Below are 16,810 nucleotides of genomic sequence, written 5' to 3'. Positions count from 1 at the left end.
CAACTAGTCCCTTCCCCTTTCTTGTGAACTGGGGACACAACACAGAGAGCTCTTCTCGGGTGCTAAACTGTCCCCTTACCACACTTGGAGTGTGTTGACTTTTCTTGCAACTCAGAGACAAGGGAACCGCCTGTCCCCACCACCATGAACCACTTTCCCCCCAACAAGATGGGGCGGTGGGGGAGGGAGGATGGTGGTGGCAGCTGGTGGGAGGAAGCAGGGGTTACTCTACCACCTTGGTTCCTGACATGAGTTCCAGTGCTATATTATGCACTTAGCCTGTGGCCATTGCTTAGTGGTGATGGCGATGGGCTAGGGGGATGTGTTACAGAGAGACTGTTCCCAGAAACAGTAGGCAAGGCCCTAATTCAGAGGGCCTGAGGAACTGAGAACTCCAAAGTAATCGCCGGCCACCGATGGAAAACACAGGACCGCATTTCAGATCACAGGGAGCCCACTCCATCTAGTGAGAACCTTGTGTGACTCAGTAGCAATTTCTGGATAGTCCACTCACTTCAGAACAACCTTATCTAGTTCACCTGTTCCTTATTCATCTATTCAGTTCATTCCAAATGAATTCATTCATTCATTCATTCATTCATTCAACCATACCAAGAGATAAGCATCCTACTGTTAGGGAGCCTGAATTTTAGCGAGGGGGACAATAAGCAAAACATCAACAGGAAATATGAGACAGTAAAAAAAAAAAAGCAGCTGGATAAAGGCCCTAAGGTGGGAATGAGCTTGATGAGTTCATGGGGCCAAAAGAGGCCTATGTGGCTGGAAGATAGTAGAAGATGGGCAGGGTGTGAGGGGAGCTTGGAGAGGTAGGCAGGGCCGAGGTTGACATGGGGCTGTGCAAGCCAGGATGAGAAGTCCAGATTTGTTTTGTATATTAAAAAAAAAAAAAACACCAACTTTTTATGTGCCTACTAGAAATTTTAAAATTACATATGTGGATTGCATTATATTTCTATTGGACAGCCCTGGTTTAAAGGATGACAACATAAAAATAACCATACATTTGAATCATGCTATGTTCTTTACAAAGAGTTTTCTTTTATAGCTCTTAACGGTTCCTCAGAATCATCTGTGATGCTAAAAGCCATGCCTCCTGCTCTAGCAGCTGCGAGTCCTGGTCTTTGCTCACAGAAATCCTAGTTTGCAGTGATTTGAAAGTTGAAAGCCAGGGTCGGGCAAACCTTGTAGGAAAGTTCCTTGGGGTCAGGGGGCAGTGGCAGCAGCTCAGGTGGCAGGAAAGAGAAGAATATACACCAGATGGCCTTGGAACAATGTCCTCCGCACCCACACTCCTGGGCCTAGAGCCCTGCCAGGTTTTCTGTGGCAAAGATTGAGGTGACCTCCCCAAGATGGCCCTGGATTGGTTTTGTAGGTGTGCTGGGAAGGCATTAGAGGCTTATAAGTTAGAGGATGACCTGACCTTACTTTCTGCATTTTAAGCTCTTTCTTATCCTGAGCCACCATCCTTTCTCTATGCATCCTCTAGCCATCAGTTCTAGTACCAGCCCCTGGGGTCATGTGGGATAAGGCTGAGGGGTTGTTCGCATAGCAGACATTTGTGCATCCAGAGACAGCTCTCATGGGACCTCAGACATGACAGGGCTAGATCAGCCCCTCACCTAGACACCCTCTCTGAGCTAGATCTGGTATTGCCTGTGTCTCTTTTACAGCCCAGGGCCCAGAATACAATGCTAGTGTATGGGTATAGAGACCATCACACCATGTCTCAAGAATATCTTGGGGCCAGAGCTGAACCAAGCAGAGGAACAGGCTTCCTGGGATGCATGGGATCTGTCAAGGAAAGAACTGAAGCAATGCAGTGGGCAGGTATTTATCCCGCATTCAGTCGACACTCTGATCCCTACTGCTGCTCCTTCTCCACAGATGGAGGAGTAGGCAGCAAGCCGATGGACTACTTGGGCCCTTGAGTATTGAGCACCTCTCCTTTCCCCTGTTTAAATGCCTGCTATGAGCCAAGTTCTGTGTTTGGCCCCAGACAGAAATGATCCAGCTGTATATGGAGTAACCACCCCCTACTCCCCAAAGAGTTTAACTTGTCCCCTTCTGTTGTTGTTTTGTTACATAAGAAATTTTTGTTGTGAAAAAATTATACAAGTAAGGAAAAAGAAAAACACATTTAAATCAATTCAATTACCAACAGAGAGAAAGCCACTGTAGGCATTTTCAAATGTCTCCCAAAAGACTTTTCTCTCCAAAATGCTTTATATCCCATTTTCTCAGTCAATATACATTTGAAACATTTTTTCCAAGTCTAGAATCATTTCAATAGCTGCATAATATTTCATTGTTCAGAGGAGCATATCAGGTTGTCTCCAATGTTCTGCTAATAATAACGATATTGCAATGAATTTCTCCATAAATTCAGCTTTGTGGCTGAAGGGAGGAGCAGCAGTCCTGGGGGTTCATGCATATTTTCTCATGCAGAAAGGGGACCCTCAAAGGTCCAGCACACAGGAGAGTGGACAGATGAGAGGTATCCAGCAAAAGCAAGAGGAAGTTCTGTGTGCATAAGAAGGGGGAGAAAGTTCCCACCACTCTGCACACATGGCCATTACTGACACCCTGATCCCCGCAGCAGCTCCCTCCCTAGCGATGAAAGGGGCAGGTGGCAAGCTGAGGGCCTAGGTGGCTCTTTGGGTACTGGGCAGCTTTTCCCTCCCCTAAGGTTTCTTCCTCAGACCAAGCCCCCTCTGCTGAGCTCCCATACTCCCTGGGTTTTGGGGGAAGCCCAGAGGCTACTTCATCCAGTCCTCTTCCCCTTGGGACAAGGGTTCACTGGAGTTGAGGTGTGGGAATGTGGGGAGATCTCCCTTGGCAGCTTTATAAGAACAAGAAGAAGTTCTCTCAAGGATGGCCCAGGCCTCCACATAAAGATTTTCCTCCAGGATGGGCTCCATAAAACCTTAGGACACCTCCCCATGGTTGCCATGAGTTGGGCCACAGGGTATCCGGTGGCTTCTGCTTCCTATCTCCTGGTGCCAAGCCAGGGTATCTGGCCTGTATCTGTTTGACAGGCCATCCCCAGAAAGCACCTCATTAAAGATAGCGACAACAGCAACAACAACCAGGATTGCTCCCTTCCCACATCCCAGCCCCGAGGCCAGGAGGTGCCGCTGCTGCCAGCAGCTTAACCTCATTCCTCTCGGCAGTGGGCGGTGGGTGCGGAGCCTACCGAGATCTGAGAGCAAGACAGACGCTCAGGACATGGCTGGGCAACCCAGCCAGGGAGGACCTGGCTCTGCCTCCCTCCTGGCATCCAGCGGGCAGGGGCAGCAGGCTCTTAAAAGAGTTAATGATCCTCACCTCATGACTAAGGCTGAGCAGTTCCCTTTGCAGGGCAACACCTGGAGACAATGTGGCCAGCCTGCCTGGCATCAAAGTTTCCCACTGTCCTGCTGCTGGCCAGCTGTGGGTCAGCCCCCTTCCCACCCCTCTCCCACCCACAAAGTGACTGCAACCTATTGGAGGTTAATTACAGACTCCAAGTTCAAATGAGAAAGAAAAAAAAAAAACCCACTAAACTAAAAACACAGCTGGTTTAAGTGGGCACAGACGGCCCAGGCAGCCAGGCATCCTACCCATGGCTTGCAGAAGAGCCATTTCACACTCACAGGACAGGCTCCCAAAGGGAGTGTATGCCCAGCTGGGCTGCTTGGCTTTTCCTCAGCCACCTAGGCCCAGCCCAATGCCTGGGCTAGGTTTGCCCTCTTTTTACATCTATCCAACAAATACCCACATGCAACAGTCCCTATGATGTACGAGGCACTTACTAGTCACCATGGATTTGGTGCCAAACGAGATATGGCCCTGGCCTCGGGTTGGTCTCTGCCTCCTGTTTAGGGCTCCCACAAAGGCTGATCCTCAAAGAGGACCACCTTCCCTGCACCAGTGAAAACCGGCCTAGACCTGATGGGCTTTCAACTCAGCAGTCCAGGTGCCTGGCACCTCAGCTGCAAGGTGGAGAAGAGGGGCCAGGCCAGCTGGGATGAGAACTAAAGAGGGGAGGCAGACGCTGCACCAGGAGGGCAGGTAAAGAAGAAGGGGAAGGGAGGAGGAGGAGACAAAACTTGGCAACACCAAGACCGACAGAAATGATTCCTGCCTTAAAGCTTCACCTGCCCATCCAGAAGCACCCATCCACTGACACCCAACCTGCAGTGTGAGGGCAGGTATGCACAGGCCCAGGCCTGACCACCAGGGACAACACTACTCCCACCCACAGGCCCCTCTGCCAGGAGCCAAGCGTCCTGAGAGAAACACTGGCCTCCTCAGGGCTCTGCAAGGCCAGGGAGAGAGGCCTTGACCCCAGAGTCATGCAGGTCCACGCCACAGTGCTCCACCCAGCGCAGGACTGGGATACAGGCACATGAATAGCAGAGAGGGGAGATGAGGGGGTTGTCATCTATGTCTGGGAGAGATGGCACAGGTTCACAGAGCAGGGCAGCAGTTGCTCGGGTAGGCATAGGGATACTCAACACAGACGCCTCAGTCTCCCTGGGTTCTTAGCAGTGCTTGCGGCACAGGCCACAGACACCTAGAACTGGCACGGATGAGGCACAGAGGAAGCAGCGCCGAACAGGGGAAAGAGAGGCAGCTGAGGACACAGCAATCCAGGTCTTTGTCCTAGTCTCCCAATTTCTCAGCTGTCTGCCCTTAGGTAAGTAGTTTAGCCTCTCTGGGCCTCAGTTGACTCATTTATAAACCAAGCTCTGTCTATTTTAGAGGAATGGAGCAAGAGAAAGCTCTCTATGGAGGGATGGAAGGCCTCTGACCATTATCATCTTTTCAGCTGCTGAGGGCGGAGGTCGGGGACAAAGCAGAGATGACAGTTCTGGAAAACTGTTACCATTTACCCAAACTCTGTTTAATCTCTCTACTGGGGAAAGCTGGGCTCTGGGCCAAAGTCTTGGGCCCTGGCCCAGGAGAACCCTCTGTGGAAAGGGCCTGCTGTAGGTGGACTAGGCCGTCTTTTGCTCGGGGAATTCAGAAAGGGCCAAGAAGGGGATCCCAGAGCCCCATCCTCTTTGGGGTGGGCCTGCACTTCCTGCCTCCTTGGCCTGGCTGGAGAAAGTTGTTTCTGAAGCTCTGAGTCTTGGGGAAGTGTAGCAGGGGTTGGGGAAAGGGGGAGGCACCTTGTACATGCACAAAAGACTGGCTTCTCAAACTGGGATACATGCAAAAGCCACAGGATGATCTCAGGGGCTCTTTCTGAGGCTCTGCCAAGCTTATTAATAAGGAAAAGCGCACCTTTGCATCAGAACAAACAGACATATGGTGGAGAAGAGCGTTAAGTTCACGTGGATTTTTAAGATAACATAAAAGTATAAGGTTTTGAAGAAATGCTGGGTTTCAGGAGAAAGGTCTTAGCAGGCCTGATGCAGAGCAGGAACAGGCTCATGTGCTCACCATGGATGCAGGGTGCCCAGGCTGCCAGAGGCCCTGTCTCCTTCTTCAAATTCAACTGCAAGCAGGAAAGTCCCAGCTTAGGCACCCTGGGAGCTTGAGAAGGCTGAAATGTGGTCCTTGTGGTCCAGGCTAGTGATGGCAAGGGGGCTGGAAAGAACTCACCCCAAAATGAACACCTTCCTCCCTGGGTATTTAGTCATTAGGTTAAATATAACATGCGGAAAACCAGTTTCTCCATCTTCTCTTCCAAGATTGCTCCTTCTCCTGGATTCCCTCTTTCAGTCACTTTGTTATCTGTGACAATCCTGTGTCTCCCTTGACTTTCCCCAAAGGCTGAGTCAATTTGGCTTCTACCATGCCTCTTATCCTCATAACTCTCCATCATCTGCCAGGCCCTGGCTCAGGCCATACTGCTCCCCACCCCCCAGTACCACGACAAGAACAGTGTACACTTGGCAGTTCCACCTCAGTGTGCCTCACGGCCATCCAGAAACCTTCCTTGGCTCTGTGATGTCTGCAGAGAAAGGCCGCCCACCTTCCTTACCTGGCAGCCAGGGCCCTCAGGGGATGTTTGCTGGGTCAGTGAATGGGCCTCCTTCCCAAACTTGCCTCTCTACATTCCCCTACCACTTCCCTTCAGGAATCATATATTCCAGGCAAACCAAATCACTGGTTGCTCCCCAAACATGCCCATGCCTATTCTGCCCTGCCTCCATGCCCTCTGCTCCTGCTTCCCCTAAATGCCATCCCTCACACAGGAAGCCAAGTTGAGAGGGTCAGACATGCAGGCTGTGGGGTCAGACGGATGCCACTGTGCATTCTGGTTCTGCCCAGCACCTGTATAACTAGGCAAGTTACTTAAACTCTCTGAGTCTTCATTTCCTTGTCTGTGAAACAGGGACAATCTCATCCACTTTTAGGATTGTGGAGAGAATTAAATGAGGGTAATGTATGTCAAGAAGTTCGCACAGTGCCTGAAACAGAGATAGCTTAATAACCGGCAGCTCTTATTAATCTAAATCCCTCAAGATCTCAGATGCCACCACCTTCACTAATCCACCCAGCTAGAAGCAGTCTCTGCCTCACAGACTCCCTGAGCCTGTCACACGCTCTTCTCGCTCTTCACGGGGCTTCTCACCTTGGAGAAAATCAGGTTCTTATCTTTCTAGACTGTGAGGAGCTGGTAGGGGTGTGTGCTGCAGAATCGCCGTGTTTCCTGGTGTCTGCCACTGGGTAGGTCTTCACTGATCACAGGCCAAGAAAATGAATTAATGATGTAAAGGCTGGACTGTGACTGATGGGTGCCTCAGAGCAGCCCAGATCAAGACTGCTGCGAGCACTTACTGGAGGGTGGAGTCCATTGACAGGTAATCCCAGAGCCCTTTCCCACCCAACACTCCTCCCCAACTCACCCCTCTCCCTCCCCCTCAGCCCAAACAGGCATCTGCCCTAGAATGGCAGAGCCGATGATGAAGTCGGGGCCCTGACTGAAAGACAACTCTTGATCAGCCTACCATTACCCAACCATTAAGGGGCTCCAGCCTGGGCAGGAAGCTCAACTGGGGCAGCCTCCTTCCATGAGACTGACCCTCTTCAAACAGGAGTGGCCAGTTAGGTCTTCACATACAGGGGTGAAATAACTTGAGAATGTCCTTATTCATGTGTTCATTCAAGAATGGATTGAGCACTGAGCACATTTTGACTGCTAAGGGTCAGGTTGACGTGGCTTTGGCCCTGGGGGAGATTCTAGCTGAGCAATGTGCTCCTCACCTTGGGGACCAGGGAGCCCTGCAGAGGAAACAAAGCCTATGCTGGGCCTGCAGAATGAGCAGCAGTTGGCTAAGAGAGAACACGTGCCAGGCAAAGGGAACGGCAGGTTCACAGGAATAAGGCCGGAAGGAACCACGATGTACTCACGGAACTGAGAGGAATCCATCTGCACCGCAGGCATGAGTGGTGAGACCCAGGCTGCAGTGGCTGGTTGTGGGGAGCAGGCTGCTGCCCTCATTCTTGCCCTATAGGGCCAAGTCCTTTGCCTTGGTGTGTGGACTTCCCTCTCTGGGCCTCAGTTTCTCCATCTTTACAGTGAAGGGAGTGAACTATGAGTTCAGATCCAGACCTCACCTGACTGCACGAGAAGTCACAGCTCCTTTGCCAGGTCCAAACTCCCAGGATCCTCCCAAAGTGTCTGCAGCTGGCAAGCTATCCTGGGGCAAAGCCTGTGGCCTCCTCTACTCACCCATCACCACACGCATATCCTGACGGTTCAGCTGGGGCTACTGCAGGAGCTCCTGACTGTGCCCTCCCTTTTCCCATCCTTTCACAAACTGGGGGTGGCTATGATGCCTATAGAGCAGCTTGGACTAGGTCACTCTCCTGCTCAGAACCCTTAACTCTCTGCTGATTCAGGTAAGTCCAAACTCACTAGCCTGGCACTCAGAAAATCCATTGTTTGGCAGCATACCTTCTGGAGTGTGCCTTATTTCCCCAAATATCCTGTTTCCCAGCCTCCACACCTGCTTAAGTGACTTCCTCAATCTGGGCACCTAGCCCCTTTGCGAAAGTCCTTCTCATGCTCCAAAGTCTGCCTCAACCCCATCTCCTCCTCCACGAAGCCTCCCAGATTCCTCTGGTAGAGTTAGTCTCTTCTATCTGTTCTGGGCCATCTCTTGCCAGGGTCAGCCTTGCAATTGGAATTAGGTCTGTTCATGTCTATCTTGTCCTACCAGGTGAAAGGATCTCAGCCAGCACTGCAGACCCCAAGCCTCATGCCTGACACTGAGGAGCTGGGTGAACACCTATGGAACTGACAGGCCCTCTACAGGGCTCTGCTCTGGGGGCTGGGCCACCCAGCTCAATCAGTGGTTCTTAAACATGAGCGTGCATCATAATAAATGGTGGGTGGGAGTGGGGCTTGGTAAAATGCACATACTGGCCCCCATCCCCATAGTTACTGATTCAGTAGGTCAGGGGTAGGTCCCAAGAAATTGTACTTCTAGCAAGTCCCCAGTTCGTGCTTTAAATCAAGTTCCCATTAAATGTTCACCTTTTGCACAAGGGGCTCCATGATTCTGATGCTAGATCTAGCTGGACTCTAGACCTCTAGCTGGGTTTCTGGCTAGGCCATTTGACCATAATAAACCACTATCTTCTCAGGAGCTCCTGCCTATTTGTGCAGCCTCTAGGCCTCAGCGCTACCCTCCTGTGTCAGTGTCCATGGTTCCTGTTCACAGCTTACTGCCAGTCACACTGCAACTCCTTGTGAGGGCAGGAACTCAATCCACTTATCTTTGTATCCTCTAAACCCCACCCAAGAGCCCAGGAAGTAGATATCTGACCAGCTGATCTGATGGGGAGGGCCTGCTCCAAGTGGACCAACAGGGATCCTCTGCCTCTCCCTGGTTTTTGTTGAAGGGCATGGAAGAACCCAGAGCCAGGTGGACTGTGCATGACTGAGGCAGGGCAGGGGGCAGAACTTAAGATCCCATCCTGGCACTAATTCGTGCTTAATCATGGGACTTTCTCTGCTCCAGTTTTCTCATCTGTAAAGTGAGGATGATAAAATAATACTATACTTTATAGTATCAGTACTATACTGTATCAGTATAGTATACTTTATAGTATCAGTACTGGCACGTAGTGAGTGCTTAGTAAATGAGAGCTGCCTCCTTGTTTCCCATGAAAGTTGGTAATGGACATGTTTCTACTTCTAAGAAGTCCCTTTCTTTTCCCTGGTAAGTTCCTAGTCACCATTCAGGCTCAGCTCCAATGTCATCTCCTCTGTGAAGTCCTCCCTACACCGTCCTAGGAGAACAAATCATTCCTCTCCTCACCAGATGTTGCACATCTATCTCTGGCCTTACCCTCAGCTCTGATCATAGGTAGCTGTATAAGGATTTGTCTCTCTGAGCTTCCTGAAGGCAGGGCCTGTTGTTTATTCACTTAATAGAAGCTCAGTTAATGCTTACAGAATTGAATACACAAAGGTGAATGAACATACATGTAGTTTATGTAGTTACCATGTGGCCAGAGCCTGGAAGTCTCGACGAGGGGATGGCTAGGCTGGAGGAAGATTGGGAAAATGGGCTGCTACTTGCTTCCCATCAAGTTAAAAGGGTGTGCTACTGGCTCAGAAATGGTGGGAAAACACAATGAGAACATGGTTCCAATGGGGCCCAGGTCTTATGCTTTGGCAATGCTTTGCCAGAGGTTATTTTTTTTTTCCTAAGCCCCTCTTCCATATAGTAACAGTCCTTCAGGCCAGCCTGGTGGGCTAGAGAACAGAGGAGGGCTAGTGGAGTAAGTGGGGCTGAGCAGGCATGGGTAGCAACTGGGAAACCAACCCCAAGGCCAGGGCTAGGGCCTGCCCAGGCTGGGCCAGCACCTTTTCCTCCATGTATCTTCACTTTGGAACTGCCCTAATGTCAGAGCTTCCCTGACTTGGCCCTGAAGCTCCCAGCACCAAGGGGAAGAAGGCAACAACAGGCATCACTTTGATATTCCTGCAAAACTCTGATTCCAAGGGACTTTTCTTCCAAAAAGCTGCTGCTTCTTCCTCCAGCAACTCAAGGAGCCCACACAGGCCAGAGGGCCTAGGTCTCCACCTAGGGGAAGGAATGGTCCAGCTCACACTCTTTCAAGGGGGATTATCCCCTCTGTTTGCAACCTAAAGGCAGTAGTCCAATTTTACTTCTATCCCAGACCTACTGGCCATCTGATTCCCCCATCCCAGGTGACTCACTGCCTTACCCCAGCTGTACCGCTGTGCCGATCTGGAAAGACTAGAGCTCTCTGTCCCCTCTTCACCCCTGCCGAATGCCTGGGACCTGGAATGAAGACTGATGAGTCCTGGTCTGTAAACTGCTTTGAGCTCTCAGGATGAAAGACTGTTGGGAAGTACAAAGTCACTCTCTGCTTGTTGTTATTGTTTGTAATGAACCTCAAGGTGCCACGGAGCCAGAGTAGAGCATGAGGCATAGGCTGAGTTCCAGAGTGGCAGGAGGACAGCTCAAGGTGCCTGGCTCAGGAGGGTCAGCCAGGGGCCAAGACCAGAGGAGGAGGCTGCCAGAAGCAACACCCAGATGTGGCTCCGACACATGCACATGAGCACATCCCACCTCTGACCTGGTCCTGGACAGCCTAAAGAAGGGAGTTTGTTTTAGAAGTCAGGGCAGCATCTTTATCAGAGGCAGGAGATAGCAAAGATGGGAAAGAAACGCTTTGCAAAGATGTATTTGTGTCCAGGGAATTGAAATGAGATGTGTCCAGAGCTCTCAGCTAGTGATGCTAATCTACCTTCACACTCCAGGACACTCTGGTGAAGACCAAAGCCTGCCCCATGTCTGCCTGTGGGCAGCTTCAGACTCTCAGTTCACAGGGGACCTCCAGCAGAGGAGACTTTTTTTTATGAACCCCTGACCAACTGGGGCACACAGAAAAGGTTGGTAACTTAGAATCCCCTTCCAAAGTCATTCTTTTTTTTTTTTTTTTTTTTTGAGACACAGTCTTGCTCTGTTGCCCAGGCCGGAGTGCAGTGGCGCGATCTTGGCTCACTGCAAGCTCCGCCTCCCGGGTTCACGCCATTCTCCTGCCTCAGCCTCCCAAGTAGCTGGGACTACAGGCGCCCGCCACCTCGCCCGGCTAGTTTTTTGTATTTTTAGTAGAGACGGGGTTTTACCATGTTAGCCAGGAAGGTATCGATCTCCTGACCTCGTGAACCGCCCGCCTCAGCCTCCCAAAATGCTGGGATTACAGGTGTGAGCCACTGCACCCAGCCCAAAGTCATTCTTTAAAACAACACAGCAACTACAGGGATTCTGATTTTCTTTAAGGCCAATTTTCCCCACTCCTCCAATCTCACGGCTCTCCTCTAGGGGTTCTCAGAGATGCTGGGTATGAAGGCTTACCCTCTGCCCTTCTCACGTAGAAGGTGAGTGCTGAGAGTAGACTGCATATCCAAAGACCCACAGAAAGGGAGGACAGTGTCTGAGGTCACACAGAGGCCCAACAGGGATGAACCCCAGGTGCCTTGCTTCCAGCTGTGCCATTCCACTATACCATGAGTAGGCTTATTGCCCAACACCCCCAGCACTGCTGCCAAGGCTGGCAAGGCTATAAGCTGGGGAGAAGGGGAAATGGGGGATGGGGGGACCCGTCCCTGTTTAGGGATACCAGGCCTCAGCCCCACAAACTCTCAGTGAGTCATGGAGCAGAGCTCACACCTGCAGTTCAGCCCCACCCAGCACTCCTGCACTGAGGCAGGGGAAAAGCCCATTTCCCCACACTGGCCTGGGTTTGTGTGGAGAGAGGTACCTCTTCTTGCTATTTGCTAAGGAGTTGTTGGAGGGTGCTGAGTGTGTGGTCAAGAACCAGGGGGAGCCAATTAATTAGTGTCCCCTTCTCTCTCCCCTCCTTTCTCCCTCCCACTTTCCAGATTCCCACCCCACAGCTAAGCTGAAGGTTTTAGTGAATTACTTGCTCATACTTTCCATGTGCATTTCCCTGGCACTAGTGATTCCCACCAGCTGAAGCCCACTGAGTGCTTGCTACCAGCTCAGCTCCTGCATCATTGACGTTGAGAGGGTGCTCTTACCTAGCTAGCCTTCCAAAATGCCCAAGGTAGAATGTGTATGTAGGGCGAATGGGAGTGGGGTGGGTAATGGAGGTGGCTCACTGAACCAAATCTATAAATTTTCCATCCTAAAAAGAGGCACCCTGCATTCTTTCGGATCTCAGTTTGGGAGCTCATCCCACACTGCAGGAGTCCAGCTTGAGCTGACCCACAGGCTCCTCATAGCAGACCACCAATGTCCTTAGGAAGAGCTATAAGACACAGTTGTCCAGCAGAAATGGGCAAAGAGGTTTTCTCTTAAAAAGAAGAGAACACAGTTCTGGCCTTTAAGTTTCCTTAGCTGCTTCTCTCTACCCTGCTGAAAATAGTGTTTGATGCCTAGGCTCTTCCCAATAGAGACCTCAGAGCCTTGCTACCCCTTCTCCATCATTACACAGAAATTCAGGAAAGGAAAGGGATTTGGCCAAATTCTCAAGCGCAATCGAAGCCTCCCAGCTTCCAGTCAAATGCTGTTTTGAAGGCATTTTTATGTTGCCGATCTGGTGGGCACTCCAGTGAGGGGATAGAGACCCAGCAAGATAAGCACCTTTGTCCTGAGAACGCTACTTTGAAGCCCAGTCTTATCTCTGGAACGTACTTTGTTACTTTAACTTCAGTAAGCCTCTGTTACTCCCTCTGTAAAATGGAGATAGGACCACCTGCTCCCAGGATTGTTATGAGGATTAAATGGAGATGAAGCATTTGAACATGGCTTGCCTGTGACTCGTACAAAACACATAAAATTAGCACAAAATTAACAAAACGCTTGCCTGAAGAAGAGAAAAGAATCGAGAATCCAGGATTTCCCCAGTTGGGCCCCAGTGCAAGCCTGGTTCTACGGAGAGGATGTGCATGTCCCGGGCCGCCTCTGAGAAGCCTGAGACCAGTGCACTCCTCGTTGACTCTGCAGCTGCCCAGGGAGGGCATGAAAGTGGGTCGCATATCATGGCTTTGCTCCTCCAGGCGGGGACAAAATCCAAGGGCCCAAGGGAGGCACTCCCGCAGACCAGAGAGGGACAATTGCCCAGTGTCTGGTCCGAGGGAACTATCTGTCACAGAAGCAGCGGCTTCCCTGCTCTCTGGGGTTCGCGAGCGGGGCAGGGCATCCCCTCCGAGTCTCCGGAGTTGGTGAGTGCTGTTGCCCTCGCTCCAATGGCCGAGCAGAACGGAGGGAGGTGTGGCACATGGGTAGGGGCAAGCCCGAGGGCTCCAATCCCTCCGAGGAAGGGAAGCAGTGACAGCTCCCGGAGCGCTCGGCGGCCAGGCCGGGCCCCGCGTCCGCTCAGCCGCTGTCTTTCTGTCGGTACCCGCAGCTCCATCCCCGCTCGCTCAGGGCTGCCTGCCTGCAGGCCGGTACTGGCGTGCAGCGCCTCTTGCCCGCCCCTGCATGGGGACGCGGCCGCCCGGGGAGAGGCGCGCACAGCCACCGCCGGGCTCCTGGCACGCAGCCCCTTGCCCACCCGGCCGCGACGACCCGCTCGCACGCAGGCACGCGCGCCCTCGGTGCCTGTCACCGCGGCGCCCGCTCGCGCAGCCCAGACTCACCCGCGCGGCACTGGGGGTGGGTGAGCGGGCGGCAGGTTTCTCCCAGGGAAACGGGGTTTCTGGGCGCGCGGAGGTGCCCTACCTTTCTCCCCGGGGTCGGGCTCCCGCTCCCGCTTCCTCCCCTCTCGGTGCTTCTTGCCGCGGCCGCGGCCCCTCCTCCTGGACTCCGACATTCTGCACGGGGTCTCAGGCGGTGGGACGGCCTCAGCTCTCGGCTGCCGCGCTGCGCCCCCGCCGCCTGCAGCCTCAGTGCCCGAGCGCGGCGCCTTTCTTATAGGCGGTCACACCCTCCGGGGGAGGGGAGCAGCGAGCCTTAACTCTTCCCCTCCCGCGCCCTCCACCCTCGCCCCCCCTCCACCGGCTCGGGCCGCGGGGGCGTGTGGGCGGCCGGTCTGGGCCCTAGGCCCCCTCCCCGGGCCCACCGAGGTAGGCAAGACCGGCGCCTAAACAGGGCGCCACAGACCTCCTCGCCGAAGAGGGGGCTCGAGCTGGGCTGGGGGCCTGAGCATGATTGGGGAGGGCGGAGTAGAGATCCCCCAGCGAGGGCCAAGCTAAGGACAGCATGGGGGTTGGGAGACAGCAAGAAAAGGGCCCAGGAAGGGACCAAAATGAAGCCCGCTAGCCAGCCCAGCGGGGTAGCGAGCACCCTTGGCTCTTGCAGTGGGTCTCCACAACCTCGAGGCACCCCCGGCCGTACAGGCGGGTTGCCTGTGCCTCTTATGCTTGCAGGTCTGGCCTCAGCCCCGTGGGATACCGCCATCTGGGGAACACCTTTAACGCAACCACCATTTGTGCCTGGCAGCAGGGGGTCTGTGGCCCAAGAGCCCCTCCCAGCCAGGGCAGGCTGCACTCTGCAGGGAACCTGGGTGCCCCAGGTGGCTTGTAGCCCCCCTCCCACACACTCTGGCTGCAACTCCGACAGCCCAGGCTGCCGGCACCAGCTGGCTCCTCTCTACAAGGCCTGCGGAGGTGAACTCAGACACTGACTCCCCACCCCCGCCCCGGTCCTACAAACCACTGGGTAGGGGCTGCTGGAGAGGACAGCTGTCCTCCCTCCTGCCTGGGTGTGGTGCTGAAAGGGTTACATAGCAAAGGCTCTCCCTCTTCTGGCTCCCAGAAAGCCTGAGCCTGCGGTTTGCCTGCCTAGCTCTGCCTGAGGTGTCCCCTTACAGCCATCCCAACCAAAATCCAAGTCAAAGATCATCTCACCCAGTCCTCTGTCTCCTCGGGAAGGGTCCGAAGGCCTCTCTGGACAGTGTTCTCCTTAGGAGAGCCTGAAGCAGGCTTAGGACTCTGGGTCAAGGCCAGGGACTCAAGCTCCAGGACTGTCTGGGGATGCGGCCAGAACTTGAGGCCAAACTTGTGGGGTGGGAGCACAGAAAGGGGGAAGCTGGAGGTGATGGCCAAGCAAAGGGCTGATCTTTGGTGCTCTTGGGGCGCAAGTCTGTCTCATCAGGGGCCAGCTCTGGGGCGGGGGCAAGTGTAAGAGACAACCCTTGTACCCCACCCCGACTGAGGGAGAGTGAGCACCCACCCTACTTCACACAGTATCACTCTCTGTGAGGTGGGCAGCAAGGGGCCCTGGGCGGAGCCAGAGCCAGGGGCCAGGTCTCACTTCTGCTTCAACCCCTGCTCTTCAGTTTCCAAAAGGGCATTCATATCCATCCTCCTCAGCCACTGGGGTACTGCCTCGGTTCATTCCCTCTTCCTATCCCATAGACAATGTTCTCCTTGCTTGAAGTCTTGCCTCTCAGTCCTGACCTCTCCAAGGCCATCAGAGTGAGCTTTCTTTCTTTCTTTCTCTCCCTCCCTCTCTCCCTTTCTTTCTTTCTTTCCTTTCTCTCTCTCTCTCTCTCTTTCTTTCTTTCTTTCTTTCTTCTCACTCTGTCACCCAGGCTGGAGTGCAGTGACACCATCTCGACTCACCGCAACCTCCGCCTCCTAGGTTCAAGCGATTCTCCTGCCTCAGCCTCCTGAGTAGCTGGGATTACAGGCCTGCACCACCATGCCTGGCTACTTTTTGTATTTTTAGTAGAGACGGGGTTTCACCATGTTGGTCAGGCTGGTCTCAAACTCCTGACCTCCTGATCTGGCTGCCTCACCCTCCCAAAGTGTTGGGATTACAGGTGTGAGCCACCGCACCGGGCCCAGAGTGAGCTTTCTAAAACACAAACTAGATCACTTCACTCATTGTAACCCATGGGTTAAACCTAAACTCATGGGTGTCCAAAGTCCTATTCTACCTGGCCCTACCTCACAGTCTTCTAGCCCCCAAAACCTATACCTCAGCCACTTCACCTACAAGTCACACATACTTACTCTGTCTCCTCTCATACCTTTGCACATACTATACTAATCTCTCTGCCCAGGATCTCTCTCCCTTTTTGGCCTAGCTGACCTCTGTATTTATTCGTTTGGCAAATAGGTAGTCAGGCTTACTGTGTTTCAGGCACAGTGCCAGGTGCTGGAGATATGGCAGCGAGCAAGACAGACAGGGGCCCTCCTCACATAAAGGCTGGTGGGGATGGACAAATAGCTAATTACACAAATGATGGATTGTTTAAAATTTGTGTGAAATATTAAGGAGACATGCATTCAACAAACCTTTATATATGTTGACATACAGCTTGATAGAGGAAACAAACTGTAGTGAAGGCGTTCCCCAGGAAACACTTACACTGGGATTTGAAGTATGAGTAGGAGTTGGCCAGACTAAAGAGGTACTGGGGGAAGAGTATTCCTGGCAGAAGTTTCAGCACATCCAATGTCCCTGAAGCAAGAAGGAGCTTTTGTACCTTTGAAAAAGAGTGTGCTGAGGGGTGTGTGTGTGCACGCACATGTGAGTATGGGATTGTGTATATGAGTGTGAGTGTGCACATGGGTGTGTATGTGCATGAGGTGTGTGTCCATATGAGTGTATACCTGTGTCTAAGGTGTGTGTGTGTACACATGGGGTTTGTGGGGAGTCTGTCGGGATGGTATAAATGTTGTAAAAGGAGCCTGGAGAGGAGGCAGGCAGTGGTTAGATCAAGCGGGACAGTTGTAGGTCCAATGAAGACATTGGAGTTTAATCTTAAGAGCAATGGTCTGCTATTGAAAGCTCTTTAGCACGTACGTGAGGGGTGGGAGAGGGCAATGATGAGATCCTCTGCTTCCTGAATTCTTTTGATGTATCCCTATAAGAACACTTGACTGTGTTGTTTTTTC

General features: G+C 52.6%; 1 protein-coding gene across 6 annotated transcripts in view; it reads right to left on the bottom strand.

The window, feature by feature from the left end:
- Positions 1-16,810, bottom strand: part of LOC105467248 (neuregulin 2) — a 266,503-nt gene that overhangs the window by 44,400 nt on the left and 205,293 nt on the right. Inside the window, exon 1 of one of the 6 annotated variants that reach the window (XM_071098318.1) lies at positions 13,686-13,853. The exons of 4 other annotated variants lie outside the window; for them this stretch is intronic. In XM_071098318.1, coding sequence (XP_070954419.1) covers positions 13,686-13,776 — 91 coding nt within the window. In that variant the 5' untranslated portion in view covers positions 13,777-13,853. Of the gene's footprint in view, positions 1-13,685; positions 13,854-16,810 lie in introns of those variants that run through there. One more of the 6 variants, XM_071098319.1, reaches the window with a different exon arrangement.

This window comes from Macaca nemestrina, chromosome 6 (genome assembly GCF_043159975.1).
Source record: "Macaca nemestrina isolate mMacNem1 chromosome 6, mMacNem.hap1, whole genome shotgun sequence".
Lineage (NCBI taxonomy): Eukaryota > Metazoa > Chordata > Mammalia > Primates > Cercopithecidae > Macaca > Macaca nemestrina.
Note: the sequence above shows the minus strand (reverse complement) of the source record. Positions and strands in the feature narration are given on the sequence as shown.